General features: G+C 38.2%; 2 protein-coding genes across 7 annotated transcripts in view; one reads left to right on the forward strand and one right to left on the reverse strand.

Annotated features, from left to right (window-relative positions):
• The window catches only part of LOC141399356 (E3 ubiquitin-protein ligase highwire-like), a 183264-nt gene that overhangs the window by 142510 nt on the left and 13996 nt on the right, over positions 1–26758 (reverse strand). The window contains exon 19 of the mRNA XM_073977934.1: positions 22755–22890. Within this exon, the coding sequence (XP_073834035.1) occupies positions 22755–22890 (136 nt within the window). The remainder of the gene's footprint in view (positions 1–22754; positions 22891–26758) is intronic.
• On the forward strand, positions 858–22346 carry LOC141399358 (uncharacterized). 6 transcript variants are annotated; one of them, XM_073977939.1, is made up of 8 exons: positions 879–1229; positions 1470–1985; positions 17785–18089; positions 18163–18372; positions 20589–20756; positions 20819–20978; positions 21063–21194; positions 21398–22346. In XM_073977939.1, exons 3-8 carry the CDS (start codon positions 17886–17888, stop codon positions 21928–21930), a joined length of 1407 nt encoding a protein of 468 aa, XP_073834040.1. In that variant the 5' UTR covers positions 879–1229; positions 1470–1985; positions 17785–17885; the 3' UTR covers positions 21931–22346. The 6 variants fall into 6 exon arrangements, with proteins under 6 accessions (XP_073834039.1, XP_073834040.1, XP_073834042.1 ...); XM_073977941.1 differs by having other exon boundaries at positions 887–1306; XM_073977940.1 differs by having other exon boundaries at positions 887–1229; positions 1470–1693.

The raw sequence follows: 26758 nt of genomic DNA on the forward strand, positions 1-26758 counted from the left end.
GTTCTTATTCTTATTTGAAGATTATCAATGGCACACGTTTTCCTTAGTACTTACCAAATTTCTTCCCATCTGACGCTGTCGAATGCCCTTTATTGTACTCTATTGACTGTTCTGTTAATATGGCGTCTGTAGTTCCACGGTTCCGAATTGTTCGTCCTCTAGTACAGCGTCAGGCGATTTGGCGCCCGTGTGCGCTCATTTACCGTTGCTCTCTCCACACACACAATTCAACCCATTGAAGAAGCATGCACTCACACAATGCCACCCCGTAAAGTATGCAATAGAAAAGTATGGTGCCTGACCCTGCTCTAGTAGATGTTCACACATTCTCGGAGTTGATTTGTTAGTATTCGGGAATAGATTTTTTTCTAGGAGCACTTAAGAGTGAAATTTCTCTACGGTTTTCACACTTAATCGGGACCTTTAAATTCTGTCTTTACAAAAAAATAATCCTTAAATCGAATTAAGTTCCAAATTGCCAAAACCACAATTTGCAAGGATTCAGCGACGAAACATTAACAAAATGCATCATTAAACGCTTCTGGTCCACATCACGTCTCTCTCAAAATGTTTTTCCTTTCGTGTTTTTTATGTTGGATGGCAACCCTAAAGCCATGCAAAAAAGTTCAGTTAACACATTTAAATCACGGCACAAGCAAAAGTCTCCACACATGGTCTTGGTCTCCAACACAACAACATTTCAGTGAGAGAATCGCCCCCCATTACAAAAACAAACAAAATAACTGGGAGCTTCGGAATCTTTGCGATACTTTTTGTTAAAGAGACTTTTTCCAACGCTTATCAGATACTACAACAACAACTAAAACGTTAAAACCAACTAAACGTATGAATGCTATGGGGAAAAAGTATCTCCCAACAAGTGATCAGTGTAGATTTAGACGTTTGAGACCGTAGAACTATAGTCTCCCCCAAAAAACAAAAAAGAAATACTAAACGGAACATAAAAATCATAAACGTTGTTAACTGAAAGAAAGAAAAAAAAAAACACGGCGGTCGGTAGCAATCAAAAACTTTGTTAATACTTGGCGGCGGTAGTTAACGCGTTTTGTTTTTCCGTCTGTAAACGAAAATCGTTTTTCCAAGAAGTTCTTGGCAATATCTTGAGATTCAATTACGTGTGTTTTGTGCTCCAACCATGTCTGTCCTCTAACGAACAAGAAAATGAATAAAAATACCAATGCTGGACACAACAACTAACATGGGATAAGGTATTTTGCGGTGTTATACATTTGAAAAGTCAATGGAGAGGATGGGGGGTCTTGGGGGAATGTGTGGCTAAATGGTGGTGTGTGAATTTGTGTTTTTTTAATTATTTTTGCGCTTGTCTTCTGGCGTTATTCGCCTGTTTGTGTGTTCATTTGTTTGCCATTTTTTTTTTGTTGTATTTTGTTTGTACACAAAAACAAAATTTCTTACTTTTATTTTTTTTTTCTTATTTTGCGCTCAAGTAAAACGAATGTGTGTTTTAATGTTGTTGTTGTTGTTGCTGTTTCTATTCAAATGCTAAAATGCTGCTGCTAAAATGTTTTCAACTTGTTTTGCATTTCCAATTGTGAACCATCGAACCGAGAATATTGGTCGCCTCGCTTGTACTACGTAATCCGTCGTTCGTTTTTGTTTTGATGCGAAATACCATAAACCAACGAAGACGAAGAAAAAGCAGCGGAAGGACGTAAGAATGCTACCGTAATCATATTAAAATAAATATAATTAACTTAAAAAGAATGAAATGAAAAATTAAATTACGAGCAAAAAATCCAAATTGAGTGAATATCATAAACAAATTTCGCATAAAACCTACAGTATTGACCGGTTAAATGGAATTTGAACTTATATGTGTATTAATTAGTGTATGTACGCTCGCAATGCCATTTTCGCATGATAATGACGTAATAGGGATACAATAAACCACCCATAACCTTTAAAGGAAAAGTGGTCGTTGTGTTGCAAGAACGCCTGATCAGGTAAGCACTGATCAACTCGTATTACGTCATAAATTAATTCCACTCCTGGGAAAAGTGTTGGAAAGGAATCTACTGATGGTAACTTCCCGCCATTTCGGTTTTTTGAGAGTATAGATACGTCAGACCGTGGATTCATTTTTTAATATTAGAAAAGTTATCGGCACCAAATTTTCCTTTGTATACTTTAGGGCAGCCAATTGCCCACAGGCCGAACAAAAAATCCAGTGGGTTGGACGGAATCCCACATACCGCATTGAAAAATGCCGTGTCGGTGATTTTTGGATTCCTGTCCATCCTCTTTAATCATTGCTTCAACTTGGGTTACTTCCCTAAAGCATGGAAGGAGATCATGGTTGTGCCCATACTGAAACGGGGTGCACCGTGTGATGAATATGGGAGCTATCGGCTCATTTCTCTGCTCTCGGCTTTTGGTAAATTGTACGACTATTTCATATTGAAGCGTTTAAGAATTCTGGTCGAGGACAAAAGGGTGCTTAAAGATAGCCAATTCGGATTCAGATGGGGGCAACCAACGTCTCACGCCATATCTGTCTTTTCGACATATATTCTGAAGGGCTTCGAAAAGAAATATGGTACAATAGCTGTAAGCCTTGACGTTACTAAAGTCTTTGACTCGGTCTGGCACTCGGGAATTCTATATAAATTAAAACATTATTGATTCGATCAGTACATTTGCAGTCTGGTGGCAAGTTTCCTACAGGGCAGACACTTTAAAGTAATTCAAGCAGGGGTACCATTTAGGTCACTTTTAGGCTCCCCGCTCTACAATATTTTCGTAAGTGACATGCCCGAGCCTCCTCAAGGGGTTTGTTACTGTCGTATGCTGACGATGCCATACTGGCTATGTCAGGCCCCAGAGCAAACACTCTGTGTCGGCGCCTTAAGGTTTACCTTGAGACATTACATAGGTATTTTACTATGTGGGACCTCGAGCTAAACGTGGGCAAATGTTCGGCGATTGTTTTCAGGGGTAAATCGAAAGTTGTGTACCCTAACTTTAGGTCCTATCGGCCAAATTTAAAAATCTGAGATGAAGTGATATCATTATCCGACAAAATCAGATACCTTGGTGTCATATTTTGCGAAAAATTTGAATTCATAAGACACGTTGAATTTATCCTTAGTAGGGCCAACAAAATGTACTTTGGGTATCAAGGGATTCTACGTCACAATGGTGGCTTATTAAATAGAATCAAACTTCTGATATAGAAACAGATTATAAGACCCGTAGTCTCCTATACCTTCCCGGCATGGTTCTTCATATCGTCGAGCCAAATGGAAAGGCTTAGGAGATGGGAGACGTCAATCCTGACGTATTGCTTGGGTATGTGGCCAACTATAACGGAAGATGGGACATATAAACGACCTTCATGTAGGACCATTTACGTCAAGGCGGGCATTGAACGGATAGATAACTTCCTCATGAGAGGGGCCCTTAACTTTATAGAGGCGGCAGAAAACCTGGAAAATTCACTGGTTTGACCATAGGCAAAGAGAGTAGATATACGTCAGACTATTTTTTAAGGTTAGAAAAGTTACCGACACCATATTTTCTTTTGTATACTTTAGAGCAGCATGAGGCACCATATTTTTCTATTGCATACTTTACGGGGCGTCATTGTTTGAGTGCATGCTTTTTCAATGGGTTGAATTGTGTGTGTGGAGAGAGCAACGTTAAATGAGCGCACACGGGCCCCTAATTGCCTGACCTGGCTTTAGAGCAGCCAAGGGGCCATATCTTTCTATAGCATACTTTAGGGGATGTGATTATGTAAGTGCATACTTTTTGAATTAGTTGAATTGTGTGTATGGAAAGAGAGACACGTTCACTGAGAGCACATTGAAGCACCTCCAAAACATGTTTTTGATGTCAGTTGGTGGAAGAAATGCCCAAGGGTGCCTCTATCTCACGGTATATAACACGGCGATTGTGTGTTATCTGTTCACGCACGGCTTAATTATTTCAGACACAACGTCCGTTTTGTACGACCCTCACGACCATCGTTTTTAAGCGAGTGGGGGCCACGATTAAACCAGTTGTTCATAGTGCTATAGGATGGTCCTTTGTCCATAAAATTTGATCGATGCACTCTTGCCGTGATTATCCACGTCGAAAGTTGTGAAAGTCAGATATACAAGATGCGTGCTGCAAAATGCGAACCAAATACTCGGCACCCATAACAGCGCAGACACAAGCCATGGTTATCTGACGAAACTCTCCGAGAAATCGCGAACCACAGAAGTCTTAAAAACAGGATCAAACGAAGTAATTCTGCTACTGATAAATTAAATGCACGAACCTTATATCGCCACTCGCCCGCCAAAGTTACATATAGGGCAATGAGAGATAGAGAAGCTTATTATAGTAGCATCACAGAATCAGCAGAAATCGCATCATCAATGGGTAATATAAGAGATGTATATGCTGCTATTAAACAGCTGAGTGGCAAACAATCACGTACCACAGACATACTCAAAGATGGAAATGGCAATGATCTCACCAACGCAAAGGAGCAACTGCTACGCTGGCGTGATTTCTTCTCCGCACCGAGCTCTGTCGGAGTCTCCACCGATGCGCAGGGTTACGCCTGAAATGAAAATAGGCGCATGCCTAGAAGAGAAATCTCCACTGCCACGCCTAATTTTGCAGAAGTACTTCAAACACTATCTAAACTGAAGAACTCTAAAGCGCCGGGCACAGATAACATACCTGTAGAATTATTGAAATACGGTGGCGAACCCATCTCAGAAGCTCTCACGCCGATTATTAAAAGTATCTGGGAACATGAGACTATTCCGAGTTGCTGGAAGGAGAGAGTAGTCGTAACAAGTAAGAAAAGCGTTAAGTTCGGTAGGGCCGAACTTTTTATTAATGTGGCCACAACCTTCAAAATACCAAAATTCGGAAGGTACCGTTCTATGGGGTCATATGATGGCGTGGACCTATACCTACAAATTTCTGGGGGAAAGTTTTATACGCCTAAAGAAGACTAAATACCAAATGTCCATCTCGGTGTGATAATGAGGCTAAAACGTTCAAAATATCGAAAATCGGGAGATATTGTATTATGGGGGTTATATCAACACGTGGACCTATATAAACATTTTATGGTAGAAATGTTTCTTAGCCTCTGGAAACACAAAATACAAAGTTACAACCGATTCTTTGGTCAAATGGGTCTAATACATTCAAAATATATTAAAATGACGCGTACTTTATAAAGGGCCTTATGTGGGGGCTATACCAAAACGTGGACCTATATAACCCAACTTTGGTAGGAATGTTTTCTGGCCTCTGAAGGCGCAAAATACCAAACTACAACCAATTCTGTGGTCAAATGGGTCTAATACATTCAAAATATATTAAAATGACACATACTTTATATGGGGCCTTATATGGGGGCTATACGAAAGCGTGGACCTACATAGCCCGATTTCAATACCAAAAGTCCTACGTAAATATAACATATTTTCCCAAAATTTCATCAACCTACGTCAATCCGTTCGGACGTTAGAGTGATTTCCACAGACGGACGGACATGGCTATATCGATGTAGAATTGCACGCTGATCAAGAATATATATACTTTGTGGGGTCTACAATGATTATTTCGAGTAGTTACAAACGTAGTGACAAACTTAATATACTCCCATCCTATGGTGGAGGGTATAAAAATGCCAAAAAAGAGAGATCTGAGACTATGCAGTAATTGGAGAGGCATCACCTTATTAAATGCGGTCAATAAAATTCTTGCGTCGATGATTCTACAACACATTTCACCTGCCTTGGATAACATACTAAGGAAAGAGCAAGCAGACCAGGGAGATCTTGTACTGATAACATTAACACAGTGTTCTTTATCATCGAGCAGTCTATCGAATTTAACAGCAGCTTATACCTTCTTTATATAGACTTTGAGCGAACTTTCGACACAGTATCTAGAACAGCACTGTGGGATGCACTCAGATCCAGGGGAATCGCAGAGAAAATTATATAAACCTCATTGGCAAATTACATACAGTCCAGAGTACATTTTGAATTCGAAGAAAGCCTGCCCATTAAACTACATTCAGGTGTGAAGCAAGGATGTGTCCTTTCTCCCACACCCTTTTCCTACTACTGGATGGTGTACTCCAACAAACTAACATCGAGGCTCCACTGGGAATACGTTGGTCCGTAAACGACTTTCGTCATGACGTCGACTACGCTGACGACATCTGCCTTATTGCACATCACTTCACCGATATCGCACAAAAGTTAGAGCGACTGTCAGCTATTACGAATTATTTTGGCCTGAAGATAAATGCGAAGAAAAACAAACTAATGCGGATCCGTTCTAATAATACAGCTCAGTTATCGCTCCATGGACAGCTGATCGACGGTGTTGACTGCTTTTTTTACCTAGGAAGTACAATCTGCAAAGACGGAGGTTCAAATGCCGATATTACCGACAGAATCAACAAAGTACGGACAGCTTTCCACATAGACGCCCTATGTTCTTCATGAACTTTTATATAATTTACAAGTTTATTTTAAACTCTGTACCTTTTTATAAATAAACTTGGAACATAATTTCTCTAAGAGGTGAACTTAAGATACACTTGAACAAAGACAATATCACAAGAGAGCGGTAACTACAACAACGAGAAAATCAAGTGAAAGATCTGGCAATAACAACCGAGGAAGTAGCTAGCCGGAACAACATGAGAAAGCTACACTGGTCAATAAATAGTCACACGAATCAAAGGTGATCCAAAAAAATAGGCAAAAAAACATATCAAAAGTAACAAAGCAGCAGGAGAGATCTACAGGCCAACACTTTAACTGCAGCTGAGTTATTTCCATTTCACAGCATATCACCTTGGGAGAAAGAAAGACTGACTCCAATGTAAAAGGAGTAATCTGCTCAATTCCATACATATAGAAAACTAAAATAGAATACAAAGGCAAATGAAAAATGTAGTGAGATATGAACAAGCTGGCTTCAGATCAAATAGAAGCTGTATATATTGAATGATTCAAGGAAGCCTTCGTAACCACCAGACGAACTGTCACACGGTAAACGTTCTTTAAGTAAAAAAGTATCAGTCATCATTGCTGAGACATATCCTAATTTTTGACAAAATTTAAAGTTCGCAGTGGTCACAAAATTTCTCTACAAAAACTGGTCAAAATAGGTACATGTTTTGCATAAACCCCAGATATAGGTACCTCCCGCCTTTAGGTATTTTGAAGATTTCAGCTAAATTTTTTGATCGATCTACCTGTAATTCTTTATTTGAAGTACCCTGTGGTCGCCACCAAACATTGTTAATGTGGGTCCCACGTTTTGGTAGAGTCCCCATACAACGGTAACACCCAATTTTAGATATTTTGGGAAACTTAGCTACATTTTTTGATTGAACTAACGGTAATTTTACATTTGACATTCCCAATTTTGGACATGTTTCTATATACAACGCTATATTGAAATTGATGCCACGAATAAATTACAATATTTTGTTTATGATAATTGCATTTTTTATTTGAAATAAAATTGTATTCTACAATAACCATATTCCACTGCTCCTAGGAATAATCCTTGACGTGGCGGAAGAGTTAAGTACTTTCGTAACACAGTTCGTCTTCGGACGGCTCACCGTGAAGACATAGAATTACATGTAGAGACTACGCCTACGGGCTTTAAAACAAAATGGCGTCATGTTAGGCTATCGCTTGACATGTGCGCTTTCGAAAATTAACCTATATAATTAGTGATTACGCCTACGGGCTTCAAAATAAAATAAATTTAATACTTACTGCTTGTTGTGGCGATATACGTCAAAAGACTGGCCAAAACCACTTTAAAACCAAAACAAACAAATACTTTCGTAACATACAAAAGGAGACAAGGGACACTTTCGTAACAGCAAGGAATCTAATTATTCCACTTTAGTTCCGAACATTTCCACTTTAATTCAAAACATTTCATGAGGTGTGATAACTGTCCGTCTCTTCTACAGATTCACTGATGTTTTTCCATTCTTTTTAACCCAGATAAAGCCACTGGTCGTTTAAACGCCACAAAAAATGGTTGCAAAAATTGACGTAAAACTCTGGTTTTTTCGAATATTTTTGTGGGGTTTTTTGCATTTTGTTCAAGTATTGTCTGTTATCTGTCATTTCACGCTTACAACGCTTCATTTGACCTACGCATTTCCACGCAATTCGCCTAAAACCCAAGCTATTCAAAAAAATCGACTTTTTTGTAATTTTCGACTTTTGATGAAAAATTTAAATATGCGATAAAATTTTAATCATAAATGTTAGAATCATATAAAGTCAGGGATTTGTTAGGAATATAGTAAGAGTATTTTCTCAATCAAATACCAAGGGATTGGCATGTAAGGATACACCAATATTACCCTCCAAAGTTTTTGGCACTTTTCAAAGAAGGCCCGATTGCAGGAAAACTATATCTTTTAGAGAAAAATGTTATTTTTTAAAAAATGCTTAAAAAGTCTCAAAAATATAATTTTCATAAACATTTTTAAGTTTTCTTGCAAAAAAAATTCTCGGCGCTAAGTGGGTTAATCCGTATATTTCATTTAAGTGTGTTTCCTATATCTGTCATTGTTGCAAAAAGGCATTAAATACTGTATTTTTGTGCGTTTTTTATGGAGATTATCAATTTCATGGTGTCTTTATGTCCGTCTATTTGGCTGTCTGCTGCCTGCCACTGAGACTACTGACCATTTTATAATTGAGGAGGACACCAGAACAACAACAAAAACAAACTCATAATTTAATTCTTAACAACGTAATTTTAAAGTTAATTAATATTTCATCTTTTTCATTGCCCCCCACATACACACATAGACACAGCTATGAAGGCGAAGAGGACGATTGCAAAGATAAGAAACGAACAGAAAAAAAATCGCAGTACAAATTAATATTCACATGCTAATTGTTGTAGATGTTTCTTTTTTGTTATGAGTGATATTTTTTTACGACGATCTGTCTTTATAATTTATACATATGTATGTATGTATACATTTATACATTCATACATATGTGTGAATATCTATCTATGTGTGTATGTAAAATACTATAAAGCAGTGTATGGCGACGAATCTGTTATAATTCTCATGGAGTACGTGCAAAAATTTGTAATTTACTCGTTTAGTGCATTGGCAGGCAGATCGTGAATGAAAGTAGAATTTGCAAATTAATTTTTAGTACGAAATAGATCATTCGGATTATATAGATACATATAACTTATGTACATATGTATATACAGTAAACTGTAGTAAAGTGTTCTTTCTATCCTTGGAATGTTTCATATTTATAGAAGACCTTAAAACTAAGCTTGAAGGCTCGCAAGTCTATACACTAAAGTACATTATCACGATTTATTTGACGTAAAACATTTATGTAGATGAAGACTTCTGCCAAACATATCGGGATAAATTCATTATCATGATAATAAATGCTAGTCTAAACGAAATTTAAGGTCTGCTTTTATTTATACAAAACCTCAGGAGGTCTCCTACTGGTGTTTGAAAGACATATTGGAATTTTTCAACTCAAAATCTTTTAGAATATAAAGCATTTATATTTGTCTCATTTATGCCAAAGCTCGTGATGAGCATTGAAGTCCCCTAGCACCAGACGGTTATTGCCCTCTAAAAGCGAACTAATATAGGGCATATAACGCCGGCCACAGCTATTCAACGGCGGTATGTACACATTAAGCAGCTCTACCTCGGCAGTACCACACTTGACTGCTACCCCCATACATTCCATGTATGGGTCACTAGAGACAAGCTCAAGCGAGTTAGGTGACTGGTGAATTAGGAATGCAAGTCCTCCTCCTCCGCTTCTTGTGCGATCCTTCAGCAAAACGTTGTAACCACCACAACGCAAGCTACAGATGGCGGTGAGTTTTGTTTCTTGGATCGCGGCGACCATGATGTTTTTCCCACTCATAAAATCTACAATTTCGCTGACCTTATTGCGCAGACCGTTGTAATTGAATTGCAGGAAAGATGCATTTCCGGGGCGTTGAACAACAACTTGTGGTGTTAGGTGCTGCATTTGTTGTTGTTGGGGAGACTGCGGGCGTCTCTTATTCCGACGACGACGAAGAATCAAACGTAGACGTTGAAGACGCACTGGGCGATGCGCTGACGCAGCAAGCAGCAACATACCTATCACTGTAATCCCGGGTGTTACTAAGGCCAGAGCACCCACGAAAATGCACCCATTCCATACATCCATTACATCTCACCATTGTTGACATGTGGTGGATGCGGATCTGGCAAACGGAATAGATCCATACTGGCCCGGGGTTCATCTCTATCCTGGCACGGACCAGAAGAGCTCGGAGCAGACATTCCGGGATAAATTGCCGCTCCCATGGTGAAAAAATACACGAACACAGACACATAATTGTTGAGATGACGGCCCCTGGTAGAAGATTCCTCCGAGTCAATCCGGTGCATAGAACCGGCCGTCGTTAGATTGCCAAATCAAAACCCTCAAAATAGCGAAAACCGGGAGGTACCGTTATATGTGGGCTATACCTAAACGTGGACATATGTTGACAATTTTTAGTGAAGAAGTGTTGTGACCTAAGAACCTCAAATGTCAAATTACAGCTAGTTCCGTTCCGTTATATGTGACTCCTAAGTTAAAAATTTGAGCTAAAACCCTCAAAATACCGAAAATCGGGAGGTGCCATTATATAGGGGCTATACTTTAGCATGGGCCTAAGTTGACAATTTTTGGTGAAGAAGTGTTGTAACCCCTAAGAACCTTAAATATCAAATTACAGCTAGTTCGGTTGAATAATGTAGCTAAAATCCTCAAAATACCGAAAATCAGAAGGTATCGTTTTATGGCTGCTATACCTAAACATGGACCAATGTTGACAATTTTTGGTGAAGAAATGTTGTGACCCCTAAGAACCTCAAATGACAGCTAGTTCTGTTAAATAATGTAGCTAAACCCTCAAAATATCGAAAATCGGGAGGAAATGTTATATGGGGGCTTTAGCTAAATTTGGGTAAAGAAGTGTTGTGACCTCTACGAACCTCAAATGTCAAATTACAGATAGTTTGGTTGAATAATGTAACTAAAACCCTCAAAATACCGAAAATCGGGGGGCTATACTTTAGCATGGGCCTAAGTTTATAATTTTTGGTGAAGAAGTGTTGTCACCCCTAAGAACCTTAAATGTCAAATTTCAGCCGACTCTGATAAAAATTGTAGCTAAAATCCTCAAAATCTCGATAATCGGGAGGTACCTTTTTATGGGGTCTATACCAAAACATGGACCTATGTTGACTATTTCTGGTGGAGAAGTTTCGTGACTGCAGGGAACCTCATTTGTCAAATTACGGTTAGTTCAGTAAAAAAATTAAGTTAAAACCCTCAAAATACCGAAAATCGGGAGGTACCTTTATATGGGGTCTATACCAAAGAATTTTTGGAGAAGTGTTGTAACCCCTAATAACCTTAAATGTCGGTTAAAAAAATACCGAAAATCGGGAGGTAACATTATGTAAGAGCTATACCAAAATATGGACCTACGTTGACAATTTTTGTTGGAAATGTTTTGTGACCACTGGGAACCTCAAATGTTAAATTACAGGTAGTTCGGTAAAAAATGTTGCTATAATCCTCAAAATACCTTAAATCGGGTGGTACCGTTATATGGGAGCTATACCAAAACGTGGGCCGATATAGCCCACCTTCGAATTTGACCTGGTGCAACACTCTAGCTCAATTTTTGCGGGCGCTAGAGTGATTACAACAGATGGACCTGGCTAGATCGACTCAGAATTTTATCCTGATCAAGAATATGTAGATATATACATATACTTTATAGCATCGCAAATGATTATTTCAATGCGTTACAAACGGAAAAACAAACTTAATATGCCCTCCATACTATGGTGGAGGGTATAAAAATTCTTATTCTGAACTTCCCTTTCTGCTGAATTGACAAATTGTTGCTTCATAATACAAATTGCTTTGTTGTTAACAAAAAAATGAACTGTTCTTAAATTACAATTCTTTTTCAATTTGAATTTTAATATTTCAGCTATAAATTTTTATTTTCGCTTATTTTGCATTTTTTTTTTTTCTTTTCAAAACTCATAAAAGTTGACGTCAACAACAAAAACAAACAAATGAAATCACAGCGAGCAAAGAAACGCAAAAAATTGAATATTTATTTTGCCGCCATGGCGATAATTGATTTAGATCTTGGTGTAATAATATTGAATTCTGTCACCCCTCCTCCGCTGCTTACCTTTGTGATCCATTGGGCAAATAAAACGAAACTTCAATGACACTTTTATTTGATCAATTAATATTTTTTTTTTTTCATTTTCTTTTGTACGGGTGGATGGATGGATGGTTGGATGGATGTTTGAATAGATGATGTTGGAAGCTTTTACAACTTTATGCGTCTGATGGATATACCGCTGGCTGGTTGTGTGCCACCGCCACCATTGTTATGGGAGTTTTGGTGATGACAAAGAGTAAATAAATACTCATAATGTCGGTAGTTAAAGGTCAAGTTTATTTGTCGGGGGGGAACAACTCAGCTTCACAAATATCTCCAACAAAACGCTTTACAAGTCGTATTTTTTGTTTATTTATTTTTACAAAATAATTTACATAATGCATTCATGTATATTTGCATCGCGGTGATGGCGGCGGCCAGTTCATAACATCCACGTTAATGGCTATGACAAACACTTTATAAATATTCCGCCCCTTAAAAGGCAGTGACAGTGATAATCAGCCACCACCAATTGACTTGGTATTGAGTTGTTGTTGCCATTTAAAATAGTCATTCCATTCTAAGTGCAATATTCAAATTCATATTCTATTGCAAAAAAATGTCAACATTGAGTTTTTGCTCATTATATTCGTATTATAAGTTTTAGTATTTGACGTGTGACACTTTGGATGTGTTACTTTTTTAATTGATTACATAAAAGGTGTCTGTGCACCTTAAGGTAGAATGATATTTGCAAAATATTGCATATTGAAACAAGTGAGGGAAGACTATAATCAGAACGTGCACGCTATGTGATACCCTACACCACGAACCCTGCACATAAGCAGTCAGCAGGACCTCCTTGTCATTACCTGATTTAATTTTTATACCCTCCACCATATTATGGCGGGTGTGTTAATTTTATTTTTCTGTTTGTAACGCATTGAAATAATCATTTGCGACCCTATAAAGTATGTACCTACTATATTCTTGCTCAGGATAAAATCCTAAGGATAAAATTCTATCCACCTGTTGTAATCACTCTAGCGTCCGCAATAATTGAGCTAGAACGCTAAAATTTGGCACCCGAGTGTCTTTTTTCCAGACAGGCAGGTCAAGTTTGAAGATAGGCTACATAGGTCCACGTTTTGGTATAGACCCCATATAACGGTACCTCCCGATTCAAGGTTTTTTGGGAATTTAAACTAATTTTTTGACCGTAATTTGACATTTGAGATTCCCAGTGGCCCCTAAACTTCTCCACCAAAAATCGTCAATATAGGTCCATGTTTGGAAATAGGGCCCAAATAACGGTACCCCTGATTTTCGGTATTTTGAGGACTTTAGTTACAATTTTTAACCGAACTACCTGTAATTTAACATATGAGGTTCTCAGAGGTCACAAAACATCTCCTTTAAAAATTGTCAACATAGGTCTATGATTAGGTATAGCCTCCATTAACGGTACCTCCCGATTTTCGGTTTTTTGAGCATTTTAGCCACATTTTTGACCGAACTACGTGTAATTTAACATTTGAGGTTCCCAGTGGTCATAAAACATTTCTACCAAAACATGTCAACGTAGATCCCGATTTTCGGTATTTTGAGGGTTTAAGCTCCCTTTATCGACGGAATTACCTGCAATTTGACGTTTGGGGTTCCCAATGGTCACAAAACTATTCCACCAAAAATGTTCAACATAGATCCATGTTTCGGTATGGCCCTCAAATAACGGTAAATCCCGATTTAAGTTATTTTAAATATTTTAGCTACATTTTTGACCAAACTACCTGTAATTTCACATCTGATGTTCCCAGCGGTCACAAAACACGATACCACATTTTCTGGCATTTTAACAATTGAAGTCTCAATGACCAAAAAACTTCTCCACTAAAAATTGCCAAGATTGGTCCACATGTTGGTATATCCTCCATATAACGGTACCTTCCGATTTAAGGTATTTTAGGGATTTTAGCTAAATGTTTTACCGTAATTCGACATTTCGGGTTCTCAGTGGTCCCGAAACTTCTCCACCAAAAATTGTCAACATATGTACGTCCATGTTTTGGAATAGCCCCATATAAAGGTACCTCTCGATTTTCGGTATTTTAGCAACATTTTAGGACTGAACTACCTGTTATTTAAAATCTGAGGTTCCCAGTGGTCACAAAACATCTCCACCAAAAACCGTGAACGTAGGTCCATATTTTGGTATAGCCCCCATATAATCGTACCTCCCGATTTTCGGTATTTTGAGGATTTTAGCTACAATTTTTAATCAAACTACCTATAATTTGACGTTTGAGGTTCCCAGTGGTCACAAAATATCTCCAACGAGAACAGTCAACATAGGTCCATGTTTCGGTATAGCCTCCATATGTCGGTACCTCCCGATTTTCGGTATTTTGAGGATTTTAGCTACCTTTTTTGACGGAAGTACCTGCAACTTGACGTTCCCAGTGGTCACAAAACATCTCCACCAAAAATTGTCAACATAGCTCCATGTTCTGGTATGGCCACCATATAACAGTACCTCCCGATTTTCGGTATTTTGTGAATTTTTGGCACGTTTTTTTGACCGAACTAACTGCAATTTGAGGTTTAAGGTTCCCAGTGTGCACAAAGCTACTCCACCAGAAATTGTCTAAATAGGTCCATGTTTTGGTGTAGCGCCCATATAACATTACCTCCCGACTTTCGGCAGGTCAAGAAAATTGCTTAAGCATTATCATTTAGATTCCGTTTGGATCCAACACTATGGATGATTTCGCGTTTCGGATAACGTCTGCAATATAGCTCAGCGTAAATTGTGGTGGTACCACGTCTGCAATAGAGGTCATCGTAAATTGTGGTGGCGTTATACGTTATATGGCGTAGCACCGACGTTTCACTCTAGGGTAGCACTAAAAACTGCCGGTTAAAATAACTCGCGCACATTTTCCGATCTGTTATGCCGTTGAAAGTAACAGCCGTTCTATCATCCTTGTTTCTCGGATTCAATGTTACTTTGCTTCAAGAGGTCTAGCCGCTTATGCTCCCCTACTAGCCCGTTGACTTCAAGAGTAAGTTCTCTCACTCATGGGTCTTCAGTGTTGGTACGACGTCTCTGCTGGAAAATTTGATCTGATTTCAGGTATTTGATCAGCAGGTATGTAACGAGCGCCTTCAGAAGTGATGATGTCCCGGAAAATGTTCTCAACTCCCCAAGGATTCAAGGGAAATGAACCAATCCCTGAAGCGGTGTTCGGTATATTCTCTGAACCCAATCAAATTTTCCATGTACTGCGGTGGAGAGGTTATGAAGTGGGGCGGTCTGTTTACGGAGGCCGGGTGGCACAATGGTGATATATGGCAAGCTGTAGCAATATCTTATCTTCGTAGGAGAGCCTTCGTTGACGGTGCAAAATGTGGAGCTATCTAATTTTCTCTGGACATTGCCTAGGACCGAATGTCAAAGCTCATGATGATTATGAGCACTGAAGTCCCCTAGCGCCAGACGTTTATTGTCCTCCCACAGCAAACTAATGTTAGGCATATAACGCAAGGCACAGCTGTTCATCGGCAGTATGTTCAAAACCCTACCTCGGCTGTCCCAAACATTCATGTGCGGGTCACTAGAGTCAAGTTTAAACGAGATAGCTCTGTGCTGGACAGACTTGTGTGCAAGGAAGACAAGTCATCCTCCTACACTTTGTAAGATATTTCCAAACTTTGCAAGCTACAGGTGACGGTGACCTCCTGGATGGCAGCGATCATGATTTTCCTCCGAATCATAACGCCTACGTTGCAATTGACTTGCAGGAATGTTACATTTTCAGGGCAATAAACAACAACATGTGGTGTTAGATGCTGTGTTTGTTGTTGTTGGAGAGGCTGCAGGAGTGTCTCGTATTCCGACAACGAGGTTGGAGATACGCTAGAAGGTGATCTGGCGCAGCAAGCAGCAACACAACTCCTATCGCAGTAGTCCTGGAGCAGCCTCGGAAGAATACCCTTTCCTTAAATCTCAACGAAGTTGATATATGTGGTGGCTGCGGATTTGGCACGGACTCTGCACGGACCAACAGAGCACGGAGCAGTCATTGTGGAATATATCGCATGGTGAAAAAATATGCGAACACAAACACATAATTGTTGAGGTGAGGTCCCCTGGTCGAAGATTCCTCCGAGTCAATCCGGTGCATATAACCGGCCGCTGTGGGATTGTATGGCAATGCCTTTACATATTTTTCTGAGTTCCATCCACCATCCTCACTCACACAAGCCCCGATTATAAAACGACAATCATAATATACCGTTCAGAGAATCATCAACGGAGTGGGAGAAGCCTACAAATGTTCGTTCTTAGTTATAAGGTAGTAGTCAGTGGTTCAAACACGGATGTTGTGTAGTTTCGAGTAAATCCGTTGTCGTAAAACCCGCCACTTTGGGGTTGTCGAATGTTAGGTATTTATCAATACTGATCATTGATGGGAGCCACCGTGGTGCAGTGGTGAGCATGTCTGACTTGAAATCACAAGCTCTGTCGTTCAATCCCCGAACAGAGCGGAGCAAAATTTTCGGTGGTGGCAAATCCCCTCCTTGTGATGATGTCTTACATTTTCTGAGTATTTCAGCCATGAAAATCTTCTCAACCAGTGGTGTTATAAGACATGTAGTTCGGACTCGGCGATAAAGAGTAGGTTCCATATCTTGAGCTAATGTGAATCGGCGTGCACTCAATTATATGATAGAAGTCTTCCTTGTCCCTTCGGGGATGGTTTGGGAACATATTTATGTCATTCACTTTGTCAGTTTGTAGTCTGATCTAATTTGCAACTTCTTCATACCATCTTGTTAATCTTAATTCAGGTGAATTTTCGAAAGTGAATCTTTTGCGATAAGAAATGTGAATCTTTTGCGATAGCCTTAACAATCACACCCCCTCTAAATGTACCTACTTATCGTGACAAATTTAAATTTTACATCTCAAATAGAAAATTCGTCATTTCTCCCTGTGGCAAAGATGGTGTTTTATTGCATTTTATTTCTGCCAGACTGATTCACTGATTATTTCGATGACTAAAATACGAATAAAAATGGAAGCAACATACGTAAAATTACGGATTCCTTATCTATACTAGGGCAGGGTAGTTATGTTAGGTGAAGGGTATCGAAAAAATGAAACGATACGATATCACAGCGATAAGATAAATAAACATTTGTTTTATACAAATTCACACACACACACAAACACCCGAATAGTGATACAATTACAAAATACTGATAGACAGACAGACAGACTTTTTGTCATTCACAAAGAATTTCTACGCTGAGAGTACTTCAGTTCGGAGAAAAATATTGCTTTTTAACGACCTATCTACTAAAGGCGGCAGTAGTTGCATTTTCAATAAAGTTTACTTAAGAATACAAAGAAAAATTTTATTAAAAATTCTTTTGTTTTGTAATTAAAAAATATTTAAACAAATTACTGTAATCCTCATTTTGTTTTATTTTTTATTTCAGATTTAAATTGAGTGTCTTGCAACTATTTTTTTTTTTTTTCAAATAAAATGTAAAAGCATACGCCCGCCCACGTTGAAGAACCACCAAATTAAACACGCAAAATGTCATCATTGAAACGAAATTGGAAAGTCGTTCTAAACCAAAGTTTATGGATATTCTATGTACTCCTAGTATTACCAACAATTTTGTCCAATGCTCAAATGTGGCCTCATGATGTGGTGACATCTCCATCCAGTGGCCGCCATAATGTTAGCTGTATTTCATACGAAGTACAATTTATCTGTGATTGTGCCATGGTTGATGAGGTAAGTTGATGATTTTTCTTTTGTAAAGTAATTTGAAATAATAATTCTTCTTTTTTCTTATATTTCTCTAAAGGATTTGGTTTTACCCCATCTGATTGGCTCAGCATACCAACTGGAGATACGCAATTGCAAGTTCTTAACCATCGAATCAAATGCTTTGCAGGAAACTTTACATTTACGTAAAATCTTCTTTAAAAATGTGGAAAATTTGGTTCTAAGCCAATATGCCTTGTCACTGCCGGACTATAGCAGTAATACACCCCTAATTTTGTCATTTGAAAAGGTGAGTGAGACTTCTTCTAAAGTTTTGAGAAAATTAGTTTTTAAATTGGAGTAGATGGTCACTATGCTCCAAAGGTAGTCTAATGTAGAGTAGCTGGGCCTCAGGATGATCAACGATAGACTAGATTAGCCTCAGGGTGATCAACTATAGATTATATGTACCTCAGGGTGGTCTACTATAGAGTAGATGGTCCTCAGGGTCGGCTACTATTGAGTAGATGGCCGTCAGAGTCGTCTACTATCGAGTTGATGACCCTCAGGGTCGTCTACTATCGAGTAGATGGCCCTCAGGGTCGTCTACTATTGAGTAGATGGCCGTCAGAGTCGTCTACTATCGAGTAGATAACCCTCAGAGTCGTATACTATCGAGTAGATGGCCGTCAGAGTCGTCTACTATCGAGTAGATGACCTTCAGAGTTGTATACTATCGAGAAATGGCCCTCAGGGTCGTCTACTCTCGAGTAGATGGCCGTCAGAGTCGTCTACTATCGAATAGATGGCCCTCAGAGTTGTCTACTATCGAGTAGATGGCCTTCAGGGTCGTCTACTGTAGAGAAGATGGTCGTAAGGGTCGTCTTGTGTAGAGTAGATGACCCTCAGAATCATCTAGTGTAGAGTAGATGGCCCTCAGGGTCTTGAACGATAGAGTAGATTAGCCTCAGGGTGGTCAACTATAGATTATATGTACCTCAGGGTGGTCTACTATAGAGTAGATGGCCCTCAGGGTCGTCTACTATTGAGTAGATGGCCGTCAGAGTCGTCTACTATCGAGTAGATAACCCTCAGAGTCGTATACTATCGAGTAGATGGCCGTCAGAGTCGTCTACTATCGAGTAGATGACCCTCAGAGTTGTATACTATCGAGAAATGGCCCTCAGGGTCGTCTACTCTCGAGTAGATGGCCGTCAGAGTCGTCTACTATCGAATAGATGGCCCTCAAAGTTGTGTACTATCGTCTACTGTAGAGAAGATGGTCGTAAGGGTCGTCTAGTGTAGAGTAGATGACCCTCAGAATCATCTAGTGTAGAGTAGATGGCCCTCAGGGTCGTCAACGATAGAGTAGATTAGCCTCAGGGTGGTCAACTATAGATTATATGTACCTCAGGGTGGTCTACTATAGAGTAGATGGTCCTCAGGGTCGTCTACTATTGAGTAGATGGCCGTCAGAGTTGTCTACTATCGAGTAGATGGCCTTCAGGGTCGTCTACTGTAGAGAAGATGGTCGTAAGGGTCGTCTAGTGTAGAGCAGATGACCCTCAAGGTCGTCTACTGTAGAGTATATGGCCCTCGGGGTCGTCTACTGTAGAGTAGATAACACTCAGGGTCGTCTACTGTAAAGTGGATGGCCCCCAGGGTCGTCTACTGTACAGTAGATGACACTCAGAGTCGTCTACTATCGAGCAGATGGCCCTCAGAGTTGTCTACTATCGAGTAGATGGCCTTCAGGGTCGTCTACTGTAGAGTAGATGGCCCATTGGGTCGTCTGCTGTAGAGTTGATGGCCCATTGGGTCGTCTACTGTAGAGTATGTAGAGTAGATGGTCAATTGGGTCGTCTACGGTAGAGTAGATGGCCCATTGGGTCGTCTACTGTAGAGTAGATGACCCATTGGGTCGTCTACTGTAGATTAGATTTCCCATTGGGTCGTCTACTGTAGAGTAGATGGCCCTCGGGGTCGTCTACTGTAGAGTAGATAACACTCAGGGTCGTCTACTGTAAAGTGGATGGCCCCCAGGGTCGTCTACTGTACAGTAGATGACACTCAGAGTCGTCTACTATCGAGCAGATGGCCCTCAGAGTTGTCTACTATCGAGTAGATGGCCTTCAGGGTCGTCTACTGTAGAGTAGATGGCCCATTTGGTCGTCTGCTGTAGAGTTGATGGCCCATTGGGTCGTCTGCTGTAGAGTTGATGGCCCATTGGGTCGTCTACTGTAGAGTATGTAGAGTAGTTGGTCAATTGGGTCGTCTGCTCTAGAGTAGATGGCCCATTGGGTCGTCTGCTCTAGAGTAGATAACCCATTGGGTCGTCTGCTCTAAAGTAGATGGCCCATTGGGTCGTCTGTTCTAGAGTAGATGGTCAAGTAGATGGCCCTCAGGGTCGTCTACTGTCCCCTTCTTGAGTTTTTAATCATCAGAAAAAAATCGTGTACTCTCTGTAGAATGCTTGACACCCATTATCATAAATCCCTTAATTTTCCCCTTCTTCTTTATTTTCAGGTGAAAATTAAACTAATCGATTCGCTTGCCATTAATGGACAAATTGAAGAAGTCACAATTGTCGATAGCTATATAGAGTCTATAAGACCCTTTGCTTTTAATATTTTAAGAAATAATGCCTTACGTTTAACCATGGATAGGGTTAAAATTAAACGAATTGAGCCACAGGTGAGTTGGAAAAAACACATCAAATTAAGACATAACCTCATTTCTTTCATTATATTTTTCAGGCTTTTAAAAAATTAGTTGTAGAAAAAATCGATATACAAAATTGTGAATTTCTAATGAATGTGCCATCGAAGACATTCTACGATATAGAAGTTAGCGATTCATTATTTTTATCAAATGTTAGATTTAAAACGGTACACACAAAAGCTTTTTCATTTAAAAGTGAGTACAAAATTTAAATTGAAATTCATTCAAATTTGTAATTTCATTTGGTATTTAATTTTTCATTACTTTATTTACTTTCAGTGATCTCCAAGCTAACCATAGCTAATAATTATTTTGAAGCAATCGATGCTGAATGGCTAGAAGCCTATGTTAAGAAAAGTCCACAAATCAGAGATAATCAATTTGGCAATACAAGTGAAATAGCTTTTAAAGGTAAGGAAAAAGAACTTAAGATCGAAAAGAATCAAAGCAATACGGGTAAAATAAAATCTTCTCTCTTTATCCATAATAACTATAATTGTATTAAACATGTCCTTCTTTAGCTTTATTACATATAGAAATTTATTTGTTAATGTATTTTATTATTTTATGTTCGTTTTGCCAATTTATTTCTCTATCTCGTCTCTTCATTTCAGGTATTAGAATACATCGTGACTATGGCAGTAGTGAAAAACTAGAGTTGCGTTTTAGCAACAATACCCTACACTTCCCTTACGATAATGTACAACCACTGGAGTTTAGTTCAGAATTTACGTTGAATATAAAACAATTGAATATCGATAATGCATATCCCTGCACAGATGTTGATGACTCGGGAAAACCGCTGAAACCAAAAACTAAATTCTTCAATGATTATCAACATAACATGTATTTCCGGCAAGATGGCAGTTCCCACTCCCAAAGCAGCTCAAGGGTGGCCTATAAACCCTTAAATGAAATCATTAGTCATGATTGTTCACAACACTCCTATTGGATTTACATTATAATTGGTGTTGTTGTTGTGCTAATACTGATCGCCCTAAGTGTTGTCCTCGGCTGTTGGATGGCGGCCAAAAAACGCAAAGCAAAACGAAAAATGGATATAATACAACCAGAACCACGTACCTATAAGGAAACCCAAATAGTTTATCAAATTGAAAATGCAGGACTGCTTAAGACTGACTTTTAATACAAACAAACAAAAAAAAAAAAAGGACCTACAAATCTAACAGAAATGATAAAGATTAATTGATGCCTTTTTGCCATAAAAAGAGATAAGAAGAATGTTCATTTTTGTGACAAAGAAACACATGCAAAAACACATTTGTTGTTGCTGTAATCAAAGACGCTAAAACACCGAAATTCCACCAAAAAACACACTTCAAATATTTAATATTTAATTTTGTAATAATTTTCATATATGTGAAACCAAATGTAAATTTAAATTTTTTGTTAATAGCTTTTAAGTATAAATATATATGTTTATATATTGCATCTTATTATAAATATAGGTACCTATTTATATTGAATATAATAAATATGCATTTAATAAAAAAACAACTGTAAATAAGTAAAAATATAAAATACCAAACCTTAAGTGAAAAATTTGGATTATCATTTGGCTGGGTTAAGTCGTATCAACTCCCAACTGGAATAATAATTTACATCAAATAGATATTTTGTATCATCGGGAGTCAGGTACAAAAGTTTAATTCAAGAGAAAATTAAGTGTTGGTTTGCCTTTAACCTAACCTCGATGAAAGTTGTTCAGGTAACGAATCGCATTGTGATTACTTCCTTATTTCCTAATACATTCATCGTTTCCTTTGACACTGCTAATGTATGTCTTTTTTTCGATATACACACCTTAAAAAATTACACGAAGTTCTAACTCCGTTGAATCAATTCTGAATTTGCCCTGACGCCAATGACGACTCATCAATTATGACTCCGAGTCATCATCTATTAATTATCTCTTCTTATAAAATAAACAACTATTTTCTTTAGACTTACCCAATTGGTAAATATGATTCCAATGCTTGATGTATTGTTAAGTCCGGTTCAGCTAAGGCCAGGCCTTTTGAAAGTAGTGCAAAATGTGTGCTAATAGTTTCACTTATTGTTGACAGATCTTCAACATCTTTGTCATCTGAAAGAGAAAAAGGACCAGTGTTAAATTTAAAATAGTATTTCTATTCACTTCGTAAATAAAAAGACTCAATAAATTCCAACTTCAAACAATATCACTTCGTAAAGACAGCAAACTGTAAATTTTTCCATTTTCAATTTAATTTTTTAATTTATTAGTGTATTCCATTGGGAACATAAACGATTTACATATAATCTCCATCTTATTCTATCCGATGCAATATCATAACTCATTAAATGATTTTACGCTTGCATTAGGTATGGTTCTTGCCCTGGTTAATGTTGCTACGTAGATAGCAGAAGTTATTTACATTTCCAATAAGTTTCCCGTTCAGAGAGAATGAAGAGGTTTGATTGGTTTTAACGAGCATACACTTGGTTTTTCAGCAATTATGTGTAGGTCAAATTTAGCTGCTTGCTTAGAAATTTGGTTGATTTTGAAAATATGCAATTTTTTCTTGTTTTTGCAAGCAGGGCGATATCGTGTCGGACATATTTGTCACAGTAGAGGGTATAGTTGTCAATATTACTATGGGTTTAACTTTTTAATTTATTTGTTGTTTATTGGCTGGGGAGCCAAAACATTCATAAGTTTTCCATTTTTCTTTATACTTTGAATGTGTTAAATAATTTTTTGTTAAATTATTTGAATTATACGGAATAGTCCCAGTTGTTCAAGAAATAGCAATTGTCTACTTTGACATAGTTATGTAACTAGTTACTCATTGATCCTAGTTACTTTACACCCAAAAATGGCACACAAAATAGCCTATAGCCTGCTTTTGTCACTGGAAATGGGCTTCCCTGCCTATCATGTAAATCCATAAATTTCATAAATTTATAGACTACCGATGGATAGTGTAATCAACAAAGTTTCTCTCTTGAAATCTCTTTTCAAAATTATTATTTCTCTTTTTGAAAACAAAATAGAAAAAATGTCAATTTAATTTAATTTTTTCTGAATTTATAAAAGACGTATTTTGATGCGTTGATGTGCAAAAATTTGTTGTTAAATGAAGAAACAACAAACGTGAAGAACAGAAGAATATTTGGTAAGTATCGATATTTTTGGGACAATAGATTTTTTATTATCTCATTACATTTTGTACATTTTATTTCAGGTACTTCTGAATTATCTGAAGGACACTTGAGATGAACATTTCCAGGACCAAATATACATTTCTAGTTCATGGATTCACACACAAGTTTCAATAACAAGAAGCAAAAGATTTACATTAAATTGTCCTTTGTGGTATATGTACGTATATACACGTCATGTAATTAAATAAAGCGTGGTTAGCGAATATACAGATTAACTGTTATAATTATCTTTTTTAAACTGATATAATATCCGTTACACGTTAAGAATTTACCCATTTAGCTGATCAAAACATACTAGTGATTTTGGCTATCATTTCTAACTATCGATTTAACTGGTTACTGGTAATGCAATGAAGGGACAATTGAGTTTCCCAAGACTATCGAATTGCCTGGTTACTGGTAATGCAGTGAGGGAGCAATAGACCCCTTCCTATGACATCCCCATGTTAAATTCACCAGTCTATAACATTGCGAGTAGATTGGGCGGTAACTAGGGGTGTTTACCAGTAGCTAGCAAAATTGCTAGTTATTCCCTAGTTACCCGAACAACTAGGGTGTTATGACTTTATTACCATAGTATTTGTGATCATTGGATTACCAAGCAGGGCTATAGGAAAAGTTTGGAGTATCAATTAACTGACATAATTTCGCATATGCATTTATCTAATGAAGTGCGCTATATATATACTAGTTACCAAGCTTTGCCTTCGTCTGCCACAATAAAAACATCTTAATACGTCTGAAGATCGGCCTAACCACCCGTGAAACGTAGCGTAATGGTTGGATGCGTGGGACTTCGGTAGACTCCTAATTTTTCAATGTATCTCTTAGATCTAACAGCTCAACTCGAAAGAGAGTTAATTAAAGGTTTTATTTCTATTTAGAGCGTAAAAGGCTTTTTCAAAACCGACGAAGGTTAGATATAATGGGGTGTTGAATTCGTTGCACTGCTCCATTATTAATCGTGGACTTTTATTTGGTCCACCCAGGAACGGTTAGGCCTGAGTCCTGCTTGTTCTTTGCGAAGGCATTTGTCTATTGTATCGAGTATGTGGGTGAGAATGATTCTGTTGATGATTTTGAATAATGATGGTTTTAAGGCTATGTCTTTCTAGTTGCTGCAAAGTTTTAGGTCTCCTTTCATATGTATTTTTATTATGAGGCTTTCTTTCATTTTTGTTTATCAGATTATATGTATTTCAGCGAAATATTCTGGGTCGCGTTTGTAAAATTCTGCAGACAGATTGTCGATACCTGCTGCTTTACCATTTTTATACCCTCAGCATTTATGCTAACAATGGTATATACACTTTCATACGGGCAAAATGTGCCTCATCGAAATAATGGTTTTAGACCACAAGTATGTTTGGACGAAATGTGTTTCAGACAATTTGGAGTCGATTTAGCAATGTCCGTCCGTTTGTCTGGCTGGCTGGTGCGCACGATAACTCTCGAACGGATGAACAGATTTGGTCCAAAATTTGGCTTTCGTAATATTTTGACCAAACTTAGTTTAAGTTCGAAGATGGGTTATATCGGTCCACTCCTTCCGGTACCTTCACCACAAAAGTTCGGAAATGTTCGGGAAATTTGTGCGCACTATAACTCTTGAAGGGAGTAAGCGATTAGGTCCATACTTTGCACATCGTAAAATTTCTACCAGACTTAGACGAGGTTCTTGTATGAACTCAATTGGTCCACTCCTTCGGGTACCTCCCACACAAAATTTCGGAAAATTTCAGTTTAGCACCTGTTCTCGAATCTCTTTGATTTTTGTTGTAGCAACATGTATTCTATGCCCGGCTTACGACGGTTCATGTCTCATTAGGGGCAAGTCCATACTTCCTGAGAAAATAGTATGAAAGATGCAAAAACCCCTATGACACCGTGTGTAGTGGTTGGAGCGCAAAACAACGGATCAACCGATTTGGTCAAAAATTTGGCCTTCGTAATATTTTGTCCAAACATAGTATAAGTTCGATCATAAGCCATATCAGTCCACTCCTTCAGGTACCTCCCCCACAAAAGTTAAAAAATGTTCGGAAAAATTGTTCGCACGATAACTCTTGAAGGGAGTGGCCGATTTAGTCCATACTTTACACATCCTAATATGTCTACCAGATATAGATCAGGTACGAATATGGACTATGTTTGTCCACTCCTTCGGGTATCTATCACACAAAATTACGGATAAGTTCACTTTAAGACCTGCTCTCGAATCACTTTGATTTTTTAAGCAACTTGCATTCGCTGTCTCAATTACGACGGTAAAAGTTTTTTCAGGGGCAAGTCCATACTTCTTGAGAAAACAGCCCGAAAGGTGTAAAAAAACCAAAGACCCTATGGCACCATATGTAGTGGAGAGCACGATAACTCTCGAACTAACCGATTTGGTCCAAAATTTGGCCTTCCTGATATTTTGTCATACTTTCAGTTCGAAGATAGGCAATACCGTCCCACAACTTCCGGTAGTTCCCCCGAATATTTAAAAAATGTCACTTAAATGGTATGCACGATATCTCTTGAACAAATTTGGTCCAAAATTTGGATCTCCTAATATTTTGTTCAAATTTAGTTTAACTTCTAAAATTCTGTTCGTTGTTGTCATGCTTACAACGGCATTATGTTTTCCGTGAACAAGTCCATGCTTCCTGGTACACTGGTACATAAGTTATACGATGATCCACTGAAATGACTAGTGGGCGATATATCCCAAAATAAGATCCACTTCCATAATGGACTATGTCGGTCCATTGCTTTAAGTACCT

Source organism: Musca autumnalis, unplaced genomic scaffold (assembly GCF_047663935.1).
Source record: "Musca autumnalis isolate F117 unplaced genomic scaffold, ASM4766393v1 scaffold_3, whole genome shotgun sequence".
NCBI lineage: Eukaryota > Metazoa > Arthropoda > Insecta > Diptera > Muscidae > Musca > Musca autumnalis.